General features: G+C 42.4%; 1 protein-coding gene across 1 annotated transcript in view; it reads left to right on the plus strand.

Annotated features, from left to right (window-relative positions):
• LOC126095644 (uncharacterized) overlaps window positions 1-17961 on the plus strand; it is a 65223-nt gene extending 47262 nt beyond the window's left edge. Inside the window, exons 3-4 of the mRNA XM_049910405.1 lie at window positions 11129-11228; window positions 17929-17961. Coding sequence (XP_049766362.1) covers window positions 11129-11228; window positions 17929-17961 — 133 coding nt within the window. The remainder of the gene's footprint in view (window positions 1-11128; window positions 11229-17928) is intronic.
• Window positions 17962-18115: the final 154 nt, after the last annotated feature.

Consider the following 18115-nt stretch of genomic DNA (forward strand, 5'->3'; position numbering starts at 1 on the left):
ATACTGAAATTTATTATAATGGCGTTCAATATTAAACTTCCGCTGACCAGCCAGAATACTGTTACATATTATACATTTCCAATTTTCACGTTTTTGCACAGAGAAAAAAATGATTCTCCCATTCCTTTTTAAAAGATAGCAAATCTCCAATTCTCCGTTTCCTTGATTCACTCTGCATTTTCCGGTTATTGAAATACAACGTTCACTACGTAGTGGTCGCTTCGCTTCAACGTCCGCATCTTAGCCTGGTACTACACTGCCGCAACCTGCTGGCTGTCGCCACTGCCCCTGTCGACGATTGCACGCGAGCAGCACACATGCAGCGCTGTGTGCTCATGAGCCGCGTGCAACGTTTGCCCGCCCCTGCCCTAAGACTTCCTTGCTCAACGTCCTCCAACCGCCAACTGCCTCTGTTGCACATGAGCACCGCCTTCAAATCGTCTATTGCAGCGGCGAGCGCCGAGTCGCACGTTAGCAGGAATCACCACTCCGCACCAGCGATGCAGTGTGGCACCCTATCGATACGAACGTATCAGTGCCTTCAGACTCTCTGCGCGCCGGTTAAGCTGACACCGGTGTTTCCCGTGTGTGTCGCTCATTCTGAACGTTTTTCGTCGATGCTATCATCTCGCTAGTTGAATATAATAACTGGCGACGAGAACTTGCTCCCGCATATACGTTCGGTTTCGTGTTGGTGTATATTGTGCCCATTGTGGACCCAACGTGTTTGAAGTATTGGAGACAACAAATGCAGTTGCAGCAAGAGCAGCTGAAAGAGCAGGAGCAGCAACAACAACAACAACAGGTGCAACAGCAGGAACAGCAGTTGTAACAACAGCAACACCAACATCAGCAGTAGCAAATCCAAGAACTCATCCATTTGTTGGCCATGCAGCCGGTAGCTGAGCACCAGCAACCGCCCCTGATGCTGACCCAGTCTGCGGTTTTGGTGCGACAATGGCAATTTGGTAAAATTGTCTACGCCATTTTAAGCTGTACTAGTAAGTAAGGCGCATCCGTGAGGATGTAGAACAGATCACGTTGTTTCTATTATGAATTTGTAGTTTGTATCGCGTGGTGCAGAAACTGCAGCGCTTTACGGTTCCTGAAAATGCAAAATTAGCAGAATTGTGTACAATATTAACGCAGAACTGGAGGCATTCAATGGTGAGCACAACATGAGCTTACGAAGCGTTGTTGAGTTGCTTAATCGACGAATAACTCACAATAGTAATGCAGTGCTAGTGGTGTTGATACAAATCAGAAAAATGGCAACGATAAACCAAGGAAACATTGCATTGTATCTGCAACAACAATTCCCGAAGTTGACAAGGACAGAGTGAGGAAAGAAGCGGCAGATGAAATATTAGTGGTTATGCAAGATGAGTCAGTGGAATGTGTAGTGTCGTATACGCTCGACTGTGCGGACAAACTATATGAGGGGTATAACGATGACGATACATGTTTAAAAAGCGAAAGTGATATTGAATCAGGTGTCGAGTCATGTAGTTCATCATCCTTGTCGAACAGTGAGCCACAATTCCCGACTCCACTAAAACGTAGTAAGGGACAATCGTTGTCCATGGGGCGGGTACTAAACGTAATTACATATAACAAAGATCCCCAGCAGCACAGTAAAAGAAAATTATGAACAGATTTGGAATAAGCCCGCAGCAATATGAGCGTATGGTGAATAACAAAAACTATGGATATTCAGGAGAGAACATAGAGCACTTGTTGCAAAAATTGGGGTTTGCGAGTTTCAAGGATGCCCGATACAATTTACACGATGTGCATGATAGTGACTTACTACGTCATGCACATCAAATTGCTCCTGACATAGATTACAGTGATTTCAAAGGAAGCAGTAGATGGTTGCATAACTTCAAACAGTGCTACAGCATTGGAAGGTGTAAGATAAATTTCAAACAAAACTTCGACTTGACGATCCACAGCAAACTGCGGGATCGGCCCGAAAATTTGTAGATGAGATAAACTTATCCGATTATTCAATAAGGAATTTGTTTCCTGCTCCGACCAATCTGGATTTCAAGAAGAAATGCATATGAAAGGAACCCTGGATATTAGAGGTACCAAGAGACTTGTATCAAGACTAACTAACTTCAGTACCTTAACGCATTCGTATACCATTATGCCGATTGTTATGGACGGTAAATTGGCTGGGAAGTTATTTATTGTTGGTGGTTCTCTGCCCCCTACGATTCTTTCTCGTGTGCGTGATCTTGCAAGGGATATAGGGAATATTAACTTCAAAGCAAGCAATAGTGGGAAAATGTGCATAAGAGAACTACAACTATGGTATGAGCGCTACTTTTGTCAACAGCTGGTCAAAATAATTACCATTTGTTTGATTCCTGCGCTGCGTGTAAAAATCATACCCCTTCAGAGGAAACTATGCCTCCTGAAAAGTGCGAGACATTGCAGTTCATACCACCTGGAACCACTGGACAAATTCAGCCTCAGGGTGTTTGTTTTTTTCCCGGTCCTATAGAACATATTAGCGCACTATCTGCAGCTTCGCCTTAAAGAGTAGCCAGATTAACGATAAGCTTTATGACAGACTGTTTCGCATTCATTTGCACTTCATGACATTCCATCAGTTCCCATCACCCCATTACATCAATATGATTCTATATGCATTCTTTTTGGGTGGATACTTAGCTGAACTTCGTGCGCGGTTTTGTAACTCCCAAGGAGTTTGCCTTCGATCTTGATGGTGCGAAACTTCTGATCAATGCGACGCACCATTTGTCATTTGGGGTGTTCATGGTGCAAGATAGTGGTTGGTTTTGAACATTTCTTGAATGTTGACGATGTCGACTTTGTGAAGTGTAATACATACATCCCATAGAAGGTTGATCTCTGCACATCCCGGACATTCATTTTCTGTCGCCCTCGTGAAGCACATAGTGGGCCATTAGCAGCTAGTGTTTTCCCTGTCGTAACTGTTAACACAACGCTTTCAAAACAGCCTTGCTAAGTGCCCGCATAGATGTTTCTGTCTTCATTGGAGACAACCCTAAGACGTGCCCTATTGTACTGTATTTAATACACTTTAGATATTATGACACGCCTGCGGAATTCGCAAACATTTACCACTCACCTGTGACCTTCAACGCAACACACTACATACAATAACAAATGAACCGACCAATGCTGTTCTACACTTTGCAGCCAGTGGTCGTGCAATGGAATAACTTGGTCAAAATCACATGGTTACCAAAACTTGTACATCTCCTAATTGAAATCATCCTTTATAAAATCTCTGGGCATAGTAGTATCAGTGACCATCAAAAAGTTACCAATCAGGCAAAACTACCGTGAGAATTGTGGCCTTCATCTTACCGATGCACCAGGTTCAAGATATCCGTTTGGCAACACAGCATGTCCTGCTGCTTGAGGAAATCCTTGGCTGCCTGCTGCACATCCTCCTCCGACAGTAATCGTTGACCCTTCAAGCCCTTCTTTAAGGGACCTAAGCTGTTATAATCGTGTGGGGAGAGATCAGGATTACAGGGCGGGGGTGCTCGAGGGGTTCCCACTTGAGTTTCTGTAAGTGTGTGCCCCCCCCCCCCCCCCCCGAGCGACTAGCGTGTTGTATCGAATCATGACCAGCACGGTACTTGCTGCACCATTCCACAACGATGGTTTTCGACGAACATGCGTCCCCATACACATTCTTCATTCTCCGATGGATGTCTACCGCTCTATCTCCTTCTGTAGCCAAGAAATGAATAACAGCACGTAGTCCTGTTTGGCACCGTCAGGAGAGCCCCAGGGAAGTGTGATAGGGCCGCTGTTGTTCTCTACATACGTATATGATTTGGTGAACAGGGTGGACAGCAAACTGCAGTTGTTTGCTGATGATGCTGTGGTGTCGGGTATGGTGTCGAAGTTGAGTGACTGTAGGAGAATACAAGATGGCTTAGACAAAATTTCTTGATGATGTGATGAATGGCACCTAGCTCTAAATGTAGGAAAATGTAAGTTAATGCGGATGCGTAGGAAAAACAAACCCATATTGTTCGGACAGGGTTAATAGTTTCCTGCTTGATACAGTAACGTCGTTTAAACAGCAGGACGTAACGTTGTAAAGCAATATGAAGTGGAACGAGAATGTGAGGACTGTGGAAGGGAAGGCAAATGGTCGACTTCGGTTTATTTATTTATTTTTTATTTATTTATTTATTTAACCTGATCAGATTAGGGCCATCAGGCCCTCTCTTACATCGGACCAGTGTTCCACACATGCAGCATTTCACACATCAGAGTTACATCATGACAATAGTTTAAATGAGAAAATTAGATTACTCTAGTGACAATATGAATAAAGAGTAGTGACTATGACAAAGTAAATGCAGCAGTAATTTTACAACAGGTGCTATACATACAGATTATGATAAAAGCAATAATAATAAAAGTAAAAGAATCAGATAATAATGATAAACATGACTAAGACCTAATAAAGTAAATGCTGGCAGTATTTTTACAACAGGTGCTATACATACAGATTATGATAAAAGCAATAATAACAATAACAGTAAAAAAATCAAATAATAATGATAAACATGAGAAAAATTGGCAATAGTAATGAAGATTTGTGCAGATGTAAATTAATATCTTGGTGTGTAAAGTAGATGTTTACTAGTATAGCGAGTTTTGGGGAGGGGGATTTTAGGGAGGGGGAAAGAGGGAAGTAATGAGGTAAAGTGCATTCAGGTACAGAGGAAGGCATTACTGTTGCTTAAGTAGATACGTCATTAACTGTTTTTTGAAGCCGGACATGTTTTTAAGTTCTCTAGCAAAACGAGGGAGGTTATTCCAGAGTCGGGTTCCCGCTACTGTAAAGGACTTGTAGAAGGTGACTGAGCGATGCAGTGGAACACAGAGGATTTTATTATAATGGGAACGTGTGTTTCTGTCATGTTGTTCCGACATGAGAGTTAGGGACGAGGAGAGATATGAGGGACAGTGTACATTTATAAGGCAGTAGATGACACAGAGGGTATGGAAATCTCTGCGTTTGTCTGCACGCAGCCAGGACAATTTTGCATATGCTGGTGAAATGTGACCAAAAAGTCGAACGTCACAGATATATCGGACGCAGGCATTCATGACCAGTTCTAGACGTCGCGAATTTTCCTGAGAGAGGCCTTGTAGGATAATATTGCTAAGTCAATGGTTGGGAGTATAAGCGTTTGTACTAATTTCTTTTTCAGATCGAAAGGGAAGAGTTTTTAATATTTTTGTAGGACATGAAGGGATGTTGACGCTTTTTTGCACACTGCAGTTACGTGCTCTGTCCAATTTTCATCAATTATTACTCCCAAACTCTTTGCTGAGGCAGAGAAGTTAATATTTGTTCCATTTAGGATAAGAGATGGTATGGATCCCCGATGTTTTGGGCTAATGAGCTTAGGGTGACCAACAAGTACCGCTTGGGTTTTAGATGGGTTTAGTTTTAGACCTATGTCCTGTGCCCATTTTGACAGTGCATCGAGGTAAGGATTGAAATTTTCAATAACTTTCTTGAGATTGTTTGGTTTCACACTTAGATACAACTGAAGGTCATCAGCATACATATGATATTTGCAATAGGTCAGAACCGATGACACATCATTGACATACAGAGAGAAGAGTATAGGACCTAATACTGAGCCTTGGCGAACCCCTGACATTACCTGCCGCCATTGTGATTTTATATTCCCAGACAGGACGCGTTGCTGACGAGCCCCATGTATGAGCGAAACCATTGCACTGCACTAGGTGAGAAATTTAGACCGTTAAGTTTGGCTAGTAAGATGTCGAAGTCGACAGTATCAAATGCTTTGCTGAAATCTAAGAAGCAAATGATAGTCGCTTCTTGTCTGTCCATGGCAAGTTTCAGGTCATCTGCCACCTTTATCAGTGCGTATGTTGTGCTTTGATGTTTACGGAAACCTAATTGGTATTCGTCTAGTAGGTTGTTAGTAGTTAGGTAGTTGGTGAGCTGGTCATGAACTATATATTCTAAGGCCTTTGATTGTGCAAGAAGAAGGCAGATGGGGCGGTAGTCAGAGGGTGCTGTGGCTATGTCCTTTTTAGGCAGTGGCTTAATTTGTCCCAGTTTCCAGGCCTCAGGGAAAACACTTGTGATTAATGAATCGTTAAAAATGTCTGTTATAGAGGGCAGTAGTTGGTCAATAATAAGTTTTACCATCTGGATAGTGATGCCATCATGTCCAGTAGATGCTGATCGAAGCCGCATTATGGCTTTGTTGACAGTACTGCAAGTGATGTGCTGTAGATAGAATTTTTCTTTGCTACAGTCGTTCATCCCCATGAAGTAATCAATGATTCTCTGTTTTTTGCGGTTCAATTGTGGTTGTAGGTAATGTTAAGAATCGGTTTAGTTCTTCAGCTGGGACCATGGGATTTTCTGCAACTTTTATTTTGCCTAAACCGAGACTACGGAGATTTTTCCACAGGATAGCTGGTCTACATCTATTGTTAGCTAATGTACGGGCATACCTGAGCTTAGCGTTTCTCACCGCTTGACTGACTTTGTTTCGTTTCTGCTTGTATACAGTATGATTTTCAGGTGTAGGGTGTATCTTGTATGCTCGATTTGCAGCGTCTCTGAGATTCATGAACTGTTTTAGTTCATCAGTCAGCCAAGGTGCAGGTTGCCTTTTTACTTTTCTGGTCTTTATTGGAGCATATTTGTCATATAGTTGAGTAATTTTGTTAGTGAAATCCTGGAGTTTGTCGTTTATGTCCATGAGGGGAGTAGAGGTGATTCCCCAAACTATTTCTTGTGCCTCAGTTTCGAGTTCAGGCAAATTTATGGGTTTGAGGTCTCGGTATGTAGACAGTTTTTGTTTCTTTCTAGGACATTCTAGTGAATACGTCATGAAAATGATGTCATGAGCAGACATGCCAGGCGCAGATATTTGAGAGGTGCGGATTATTCTGTTTGGAGATTTTGTTGCGAATATATCTATGAAAGTGTGACTGGTAGTCGTGTGATGAGTAGGTGCCAGCTGAAGTAGCGTCATATTTGAGGAAGAAAGCATCCTCTTAATTTTCCCAGTGGAAGGACTACTGTGCAGAAAATTAATGTTAGTGTCACCTGCTGTAATTATATGTTCATATGACGATTCGAGATTAGAGGGGGCAGTTTCGAAGCAGGCGAACCCACCTATTTTAGGACGTTTGTAAAGGACACATATTAAGCACTATCTGTTAAAGGATTTGATCTCTATGAAATTATATTCCTCTTGTTTATCTACATTGTTGTCAGATGTGTGTAGTACTGTAGGTGACAAATCAGAGCGTACATACGCCCCTACTCCGCCCCCTCATCTGTTGCATATGTCGTGCCTGAGAAAGATATAGCCATCTAGATTTACGGAAGTTGTAGGAATACTTTGTTTGAGCCAAGTCTCTGACAAAAATATTACATGTATATCAGCAGTTTGAAATATGTATTTAAACTCGTCGAAGTGAGCTGGCAGAGACTGGACATATACATGTGCAATATGCAGATTGGTGTGTTCAGGTGTTGATTGCCCGAGGAGGCTGCCGACCGATGTTTGCGGGTCGTGGTTAGCGGTGACAAGAGGGTCTGGCATGAGGAATGCGGAAGGCATATGAAGGAGGGGCAGGGGGGTGATGGAGTGTCCTCCCAGTTTTGTGCAGTGAAAGCAGCTGGGAGGGGGAGGGGGTGGGTCCCTGGGGAGGCAACAGGATCTGCGGCCAAGGTCAGCGAGGTCTGCAACGGTTCTGGAAGTAGCCGTGGGCTGGCAGGGGAAGGAATTTCGCTAAACACAATGGAAGTAATCTGCACGTTACGGCAGAGTGGGATATTAATTGCACTTATGAAATAATTGTAAGAAAGCGTCGCTCATCTGTAAAGTAGACCGCATATAGGGCGCTGGATCGACCTTTTCATGAGTACTGCTCGAGTGTTTGGGATCAGTACAAGGTCAAATTAAAGGAAGACACTTCAGTCCGGAACCGCGCTGCTGCTACAGTCGCAGGTTCGAATCCTGCCTCGGGCATGGATGTGAGCGATGTCCTTAGGTTAGTTAGGTTTACGTAGTTCTATGTCTAGGGGACTGATGACCTCAGATGTTAAGTCCCATAGTGCTTAGAGCCATTTGAACCATTTTTTTAAAAGGAAGACAATGGAGCAATTCAGAGGCGGGCTGTGAGATCTGTTACCACTACGGTCTAACAAAACGTAAGTGTTACGGAGATGCTTCAGGAACTCAAATAGGAATTCCTGGAGAGAGTGATGTTCTTTTTGAGGAACACTATCGAGAAAATCTAGAGAACTGGCATCTGAAGCTGACTCCGAACGATTCTATTGCCACCAACATAAATAGCGCATTAGGGCCACGAAGACAAGACACCAGAAATTAGGGTTTATATGGAGGCATATAGATAGTCGTTTTTCCCTCGCTCTATTTTCGAGTGGAACAGGAAAAGAAACCACTACTAATGGTTCAGCGTATCCCCCACCACGTGCCCTGTGGTGACTTGTGGGATATCTACATAGCTGTAGATGTAGACACAGGCCTCACGTAATGAACAACTGTGCAGTAGATGATTCTAGGTTAGCAAACACATGAGGAGGAGAATAAAGAGTGCAATATTTGGATGTGGCAAAATTCGTTCTCATAATATGTTAAACTGAATGCTGGTGTGTTCTTTGTGTTCTTCAGATTACAACACAGTTCTTCCTACAGTAATGTAATCAGGAACAAGGGAAATCACCACCCAAAATTAACGAAATGTATTTTAAGTTGTGTCTTCAAATAAGGAACGAATTAGCATCATGAATTTCCAGATCATAATATACAGATAACACAACAACACGACCATTGTATTTCCAATTCTACGTACACTTATCTTGAAGGCCTTGGTTTCACACAATAAAATAGCTATAACTTAAGTTACCAGATAAAACATCACTCATATTATAACACCCCCCTGCTTCCCGGGATTTGCGAAATTACAAGTTAATAATGACCGTGAATTATGAATTTTGACCCGTGTCGGGATAAGGCATCCGAATCCGAAGTAAATAATGATTATTCTGCGGGAAACAGGAGACGTTGTAACTTGATCGTTATTTAATGAGTAATTTCATTCAATAACGATCGGTAAATGAAATAATGGAAATAATTTGGAAATAAATTTTGCCAGAGGAAATTTTGCCGAAAGAAATGATTAAGTTGTAAAAGCAATTACAAAATCGGTCGCCAGCTCAACTGATGAGCGACAGTACTGTAAAGTACGTGAATAATTGTGTCAAAAATAAAGTTTACCTCTTTGTAGCGCAGCAGGTGGAACGGGAACTTTTACGTAAGTGCTCAGTAGTCATAGACAGCCAGTAGTCAGTCAGGCTCAGTAGTCACATAAAATAATGTCATAACAATCTAACTACACTTAAACATTAATGGTTAACTTTCAATAGGTATTTTGATAATTATTTCGTTCATAATTTGTCAGCTAGGTGCAATGCTGACAACACAGATAATTATCCATCGAGATTTTGAATAATGGACTGTCATTCTGTTTTTAAAATTACGTACTTTGCACAGTTTAATCTACTGTTAATGAAATACATTGCCAATAATTGATTAACTATGTTTTGAATGATAATAATTCATTAATTGGGCGATTGTCAGGTGGAATAAGATTTATAGTTTCATGAAATAGCCTTGAACTAATTTCAGCTGAATATGCATTGAAATAAATCTTAATAATCAAATTTATTACTTCAGTCTATTATTAAGTTACTACAGGTGGCGTAAGCTTATTAAGTGCAACAATTAACTACGATGACTAATCGTTCAAAACAGTCTGAAATTTACTCTTCACCGTCAATGCAAATAATTTGATGATTAACACATTTTCTCTTGATAATGGCGTGACACACTCGGTTCAATAAGGTAAGGATCGGAAGGAACCTACTTGGTTTTATTGTCGGGTGGAATGTAACTGCAACACTTCGATTATAAAGTGCTTGTTATTAATTGTTCCACTTCTGAGAAAAGCACAGACACTGGAAAGCCTCTACAATTTTATCCTACGAAAATTACGTAGATCTTACTTCCCTCGTTGTCGGCGGATCGACGGAAGTCCACGGCGGCGACACAATGTGGCATCGGGCTTTCACTGTTGCGACTTGGGCCCACAGTGCGCTTCACATTTAAGCCCTCGTTTCTTCAGCACTATGCCCATTAATCCATAATAACTTGCCCGGCCATGCTTCCAGATATGCCGACCATTACTTTCCCGTCGTACTTAGATCCACACACTAGCCTTTAGATGTAACACAGCTAGGAATAGCAGCACTCGACTGTACGGCCTCCTCCGAGCACGGCGTCACTGCTGCTACTGCCAGCGGCACGACAAAACAATGTCTCTGACTTCAATGTTAACTAAATATGCCCTGACTAGCCAGTGTTAAATATTACATAATTTAAACATAGTATTTACAGTTTGGAACCGCACGACCGCTACGGTCGCAGGTTCGAACCCTGCCTCGGGCATGGATGTGTGTGATGTCCTTAGGTTAGTTAGGTTTAAGTAGTTCTAAGTTCTAGGGGACTTATGACCACAGTAGTTGAGTCCCATAGTGCTCAGAGCCATTTGAACCATTTTAATATTTCCAGTTCATATTTACACTAGACAATACATCGTATACAAACAGTGTCATGTGTTAAGTAAGCGAAAAAATTCATAGCAAGGACTGCGTTGTAGCGTCACAATATCATCTACTTCCCATGAATTTTGCTGTTGCTAATTGTCACCAAATAAAACGAAACATTTTGGGCTCTCTAACAACCATATGCTATACAAAAGCGCGGAATTACTAAGAGTTTCTCTTCTGGAAAGTAAACATTGAAAGAAGTCCTACCAACGGCGATTAAAGGAGTAAACTAACGAGCTTAAACACCTGGTTGCACTCTTGTAGCATTGTATGATAATCTTCCGATAGCCCATTAATCTGCCGGACGCGTTCCATGTTTTCTTAACTGTCCTTAGTCGACAGTTTGGTAATTGCGATCATGCTGTTGTGACGTGTAGAGAAGCATAGTTCCTTTGTCTCCAGGTCCGTCGCTTTGCTAGAGGAAGGCATGAGTACAGCAATCTTCGTCCTGTTCCTGGCCATGATGGTCGGAATATGCACTGACATCTTCGCTGCTGCAGTGGTAAGTTCATTTCACATTTCCTACAATATAAGAATACGACCATTATTTTGGGCCGCGCGGGATTAGCCGAGCGGTCTAAAGGCGCTGCAGTCACGAACTGTGCGGCTGGCCCCGGTGGAGGTTCGAGTCCTCCCTCGGGCATGGGTGTCTGTGTTTGTCCTTAGGATAATTTAGGTTAAGTAGTGTGTAAGCTTAGGGACTGATGACCTTAGCAGTTAAGTCCCATAAGATTTCACACACATTTGAACATTTGAACATTATTTTGGGATTTATAATATTACTTGAAAATATAGTTGCACAGGTAAAAATTTCCACCTTTACCTAGGTTTCAACTGCTCTAAGGCAGCCTTCATCAGAAGTAAAAAATTTTTACATTACATACAGTAAATAGTTATGAAATGGTTTAGAGCAACAGTGCTCACGTTAAAGATAAAAATATATTTTTACATGATAAAATATTCCTAGGAATGCAACTTGATTAAGGGTCGCGTGTGCGGCCGGCACTGTAAGCAGCATCAAACTGACATTTTTTTTTTATCGAAAGCTGAACAAAATATTATACTGTAAAACAGAGAGAGAGAGAGAGAGAGAGAACAATATTTAGGGCTACAGTACGGGAAGCATAATAGCAATATATATATAAAATTAACCTCTGCCACCGACCACCTTAAACGATAATCGATGCTAACGTTATGCCTCTGCGAGGAATTTTTGAGAAAGCTAACCGTGAAATAACCTAATTGAGACAGAGCAGTCAAACTGGAATTCGTTTGCGAAGCAGTCCAGCAAAGTATAACCAATAGTAAACGGTGGTTCAGGAAAAGACGCTCTCCCAGCAGAATAGCAATTTATAACATTACATATTAAAGCCGATCGCCAGCCTAATTAGGCATTCTTGTGTCAGGCAAAATGATAAAGCAGAAGGCAGTGCTAAGGCTAACTTAGCTTTCCTTGACACATACGCACACACTAAACTCTTTCCTTATAACTGTTCATACTACAACACAGAAACCTAACCTTGCAGATAAATGTGCTACTAACAAAACAATGGCCAATGAGATAGTAAACAGTAAAATATGTCTCTCAACAACCCATACCTTAAATGAACCAATAGCGGACACACATGAAACTAGTAGCAATACTGAACAGGGAAAAGCTTGAAATGATTCTGATTCCCTTGCAAGAGCTACTGGAGAGAGACGCCAGATTTTCCTGGAACGAGGCGCAAGAAATATGCTTTCTTGTTCCTAAGGAGGTGCACTGTACGCTGAGAATGTCGAGGTAGAACTATATACCAATGTTACCGGTTTTGGTATAAAGGAAGCGCTGACTCCGCGAGTGCGACCGACCTGCTTCAGTCTCCGCAGCGTCGGCTGTCCCCTTTGGGCGCCGAAGGCAAGCACGTCCTCGTGAGTTATGTAAGGATACAGTAAGACATACTATCGACCTCGCGCACTGGCATGTGTCAGTTTACATTCAAGTATAAATAATAATTTGTGATACTCAAATTTAAACAATAATGAACAGCTGGAAAACACTCCTGCAGGAGCACAAAAAGGCGAATGTGTTCCTCTTTAAAAGACTATGACAGAAAGGTGGAGAACCAGCTGCCTCAATCCTCAATCCGCCTTCGTAACCAAAAATTTTGGCGTGCGAACGTGTTAGCACCCGTTTTAACACAGAACATTCTAAATTCTTTCCCGCAATCTCTCTTTGTAGTTAAGCCTCCATTCTCAGCATCTCTATTTCACTGCCACTGTCTATATACGTCTCCCCTTGACTGCCTCCTTTTTCTCCCATTGGCACTTTCTCCTGTCTGTCTCTCCCACTGTCGTCTTCATCCCTTTCTCTCGCTATTCTTACCAATGTTTCCTGCTCTGCCATCATCACTGGCTCTCTGTCCCACTGCCATTCTCTCTCTCCCATTCTTTTTTTCTCCAATTGCCAATGTCTCTTTCTTTCTCTAGACACAAAAGAATGAATGATATTGAAGGACTTAAATCAATTGGGAAAGTTGAAAATTTGTACTGGACCAGGATTCGAACCCAGGTCTCCTTCTTACTAGGCAGATGCGCTGTCCATTGTGCAATTTAGGCATAGTGGCCATCGCAACTACAAGCTTTCTTTCAGACCCCAACTCTCAGCTGTTCCACACACTACTGATGTACCTTTAGTGCCCCTACCCCATTCCCCTCGTTACTCACGGCAGGTCGCTGATTCCCGTAAGAGTTCGAGTGTCGTGTGCATCTGCACTTAAGTGATAAACTAGTCGTCCTCACCTTAATTAGACATATGTAGTATCTGTTCTGTCACTTATGTCCGATATGTCTTTATTTCTTGCTTACATTCTACCGTTTGCCTCTTCAACCACCAGTGTCTCATCTCCACACATGCCCTTCGGGATAATTTGCTCGGGGTTTTGACCCCTAGACCGGGAATCTTTAACACGAGGATCTAGGAGATGGGGGGAAGTAGGCAAATGTTTCCGTGTTAAAGTTTGCAGGTCTAGAGGATGAGGGTGGCAGTGTCCAAACGCTCCAGGCTTATCTATGATCTCAATTCATCTCTCTTTGTCATTTCCACAATTTTCTCTCTACTACCTCCACCTCCCCCTCTCTTTTCTTTTACTGCCACTGCCTCTCTTTGTCCATCACTATCTCTCTTCTCTTTCGTTCCCACTGCTATTGTTTTCATCTCTTTCATTGTCACTTTCTCTCCGCTATCATCACTGTCTCCTCTCTCTTTCTCTCCGACTAGCACTTTCTTTCTTCCATTGTCACTGTCTCTCTTCTACTCTTTCTCAGTACAAAAAAGCGCAAATGTGTTCGTATGCAAAAATTTTTGTGAAGAATGCGGAATAAGGATGAGGCATCTGGTTCCTCACTTTTCCCTCAGAGTATTTTAAAGAAGAACGTATTCGCCTTTTTTGTGCTCCGACAGGTGCATTTTTCAGCTGTTTTCTGTTCAAATAGCTCTGAGCACTATGGGACTTAACATCTGAGGTCATCAGTCCCCTAGAACTTAGAACTACTTAAACCTAACTAACCTAAGGACATCACACACATCCATGCCCGAGGCAGGATTCGAACCTGCGACCGTAGCAGTCGCGCGGTTCCGGACTGAGGCGCCTAGAACCGCTCGGCCAACGCGGCCGGTGCTGGTTTCTGTCTTTTCCTTGTTGCAGCAGGGTGTGCTGAGTATATAAAACGAATTCTTTAGGTCAGTAAAGTTCTGATAGTTAATTTATACACTTAATCAAGTTAACATGCTTTGACAAATAAAACAACAAATGAATACGCATAACATAGCGTTAAAACGAAATCGTCTCCCATCCAATTCAAGTTCACCTTACAGTACTTTATACAAATATGCACAACATTTTTAGGTTGTATCTACAGTACACCAAAAAATGTGGTGTTTGACTTGCAAGTACAAAGAATTTCGTATGACAAAACTATATTTTATAAGCTGCTTAAGTCACCAGGCGACACAATCGAATAATTTCCAGTTCAAGATAGTCTGTATAGACGTGAAGTGCCCATTATACTGAGACGGATCGTCGTAAAGTTTTATTGGTGAAAAATGGCGACTAAAAACATAGTTAGGTGACTTCATAACTCCTGGAATGAGTCCAGAACCCTTGCCATGACTTCACTAGGCTGGTTAAAACTACAGTTATGCTTCAGTCCACATATTACGTGCACATTTTACTTGTATAGGTATGGTAACTTCGAACCTCTAGATCTCAGTAACAGAAAATGATATCGAAAAAAGTTTCAGGATTCCCCGAGAACATCATATTAAGAACACCCAGTAAAAATTTAGATTATGTGGCATGAATAGAAATATTAGATGTAGCCATCCCTCCAATTTATACTTTTTGCACCCAGAAACATAGTTTTTCGTTTGCAACTTGATAATGGATAAATATTTTCGTAAACGGAAAAATCACGTAGTAGATAAATGTCCAAAGAGTCATCTGCAGTCATTAGTTTTTACATAATTGCGTCCCACTGTGCAAAAATGGCTAAAAAGTGGATTTTGTCGTTTTCTACGCAAGTCCTGTAACTTTGAACCTCTGCATCACGTTAATGGATAATGACATCGAAAAAGTTTCGAAATTTCCCGGAAGTATTGTCTTAAAAACATATGACAATAATTTCGATCTGACATGAATAGAAATTATAGGAACGGCCATACCCACAATTTGTACTTTTCGTACCCAGAACTCACGAATTTTCGGCATTTTCTCAGGAACCATCCATGAAAAAATTGTGCTTTTATAAGCCGCCTAAGGACCACCATAGACCTCAACTAACGTAAAATCGATTTGGTCAATTTGCCTGGGCTGGAGGAAGTGAGCAATATTTAAATGTTGTCCATATACTGAAGGATAGCTACACGAACTAGTTCTTCCGATAGGTACATAAATGATAGCTAGGTCAATGGCGATCTAAAACACTTGACCCCTTATCTCTACGACCAATAGGACCAGAAATATAACCCCATCAAAAGTCGCATTTTCGCACGCGGCTTTTTGCAACGTATTGATACCATGCACTATCGTACACGTACCGATAAATACTAATACTTAATCTGAGAGATAGTTGGAATATACTTTGATATTTCCTTAAAGTTCTCGATAGTATATATAGAAATGTGTGTGTGTGTGTATGTGTGTGTGTGTGTGTTTCAGCTCTGCCTTGGAACGCTTGCACTTATTTCAACCCAACTTCGTAGGCCTACGCGTATGTCATAGCATCAGGAGAAATCTACCATTAATAAAGACACATCTAGCGTCCCCATTTGTGGGTGTGGAAAATTAGTAACATGTAAACTTTGGAACACCTAGAGGAATTTAAACCGTACTTGGTACATACACTCATCAAAAAAACTTTTGCATCACCTCGGTTCCGACAGTTCCGGAACCTGTACATAAAATTGGTATGGAGATCAACATAAACATCATTTCCGCCCTTTTTATTGCTCATGAAATCTACACATTGCATGTTGTACCACTATACAGCGAGACCTTCAGAGGAGATGGTCCAGATTGCTGTACACACTGGTACCTCTAATACCCAGTAACACGTCCTCTTGCATTTATGCATGCCTGTATTCGTAGTGGCATACTATCCACAAGTTCATCAAGGCACTGTTGGTCCAGTTTGTCCCACTCCTCAACGACGAATGGTTGGTGGGCCACATCGTCCATAAACACCCTTTTAAATCTATCCCAGGCATGTTCAAATGGTTCAAATGCCTCTAAGCACTATGGGACTTAACATCTGAGGTCATCAGTCCCCTAGTCTTAGAACTACTTAAACCTAACTAACCTACGGACAACACACACATCCATGCCCAAGGCATGATTCGAACCTGCGACCGTAGCAGCCGCATGGTTCCGGACTGAAGCGCCCAGAACCGCTCTGCCACAGCGACCGGCTCAGGCATGTTCGATAGGGTTCATTTCTGTAGAACCTGCTGGCCACTCTGGTCGAGCGATGTCGTTATCCTGAAGGAAATTCACAAGATATGCACGATGGAACGTGAATTGTCGTCCATGAAGACAAATGCCTCTCCAGTATGCTGCCAATATGGTTGCACTATCGGTTGGGGGATGGCATTCACATATCGTACAGTCGCTACGGTGCCTTCCATGGCCACTAGCGGCGTACGTGGGCCCCACATAACGCCACCCCAAAACAGCAAGGAAGCTCCACCTTGCTGTACTCGCTGGACAGTGTGTCTAAGGCGTTCAGCCTGACCTGGCTGTCTCCAAACACGTCTCCGACGATTGTCTGGTTGAAGGCTTATGCGACACTCATCGTTGAAGACAACGTGATGTCAATCCTGAGCGGTCTATTCGGCATGTTGCTGGGCCCATCTGTACCGCGCTACATGGTGTCGTGGTTGCAAAGATGGACCTCGCCATGGAAGTTGGGAGTGAAGTGGCGCATCATGCACTCTATTGCGCACAGTTTGAGTCGTAACACGACGTCCTATGTCTACACGAACAGCATTATTCAACATAGTTGCGTTGCTGTCAGAGTTCCTCTGAGCCATAATCCATAGGCAGAGGTCATCCATTGCAGTATTAGCCCTTGGACGGCCTGAGCGAGGCATGTCATCGACAATTCCTGTCTCTCTGTATCTCCTCCATTTCCGAACAACATTGCTTTTGTTCATTCCGAGACGCCTGGACACTTCCCTTGTCGAGAGCCCTTCCTGGCACCAAGTTCCAATGCGGACGCAATCCAACCGCAGTATCGACCGTCAAGGCCTGGTTGAACTACAGACAATACGAGCCGTGTACCTCCTTCCTGGTGGAATTATTGGAACTGATCGGCTTTCGGACCCTCTTCGTCTAATAGACGCTGCTCGTGCATGGTTATTTACATCTTTGGGAGGGTTCAGTGACATCTCTGAACAGTCAAAGGGACTGTGTCTGCGATATAATATCCACAGTCAACGTCTACCTTCAGGAGTTCTGGGAACTGAGGTGATGCAAAACTTTTTCTCAAGTGTGTATTTTAGTTACTATCTGGGAGGGGGGGGGGGAATAATACTGTGGACCGTGGGTATAAGATACCACTAGCACCCTTAGAGATGGTATGTGAGTGTGAAGTGGACGACGTGGTAGGAATGATCGAAAATGAATTACATTAGTATTGAATATAAACTTTTTCGGCCTAAATAGGGATTATTTGTGACACCCCTGATAGCATTTTAACCCTGGGGTTGAGGATGTGTTAGGGAGGATTGCGATTTAAATCTGTAACGCTTGGAACATTATTATTTATTACGTATAATTTGTGATTGGGATGAGTCAAGAACTAGGCAGACTACCACGATCTTTAACGTAAGCCAGTGTGTCTGTTGCTGGC

Source organism: Schistocerca cancellata, chromosome 8 (genome assembly GCF_023864275.1).
Source record: "Schistocerca cancellata isolate TAMUIC-IGC-003103 chromosome 8, iqSchCanc2.1, whole genome shotgun sequence".
NCBI lineage: Eukaryota > Metazoa > Arthropoda > Insecta > Orthoptera > Acrididae > Schistocerca > Schistocerca cancellata.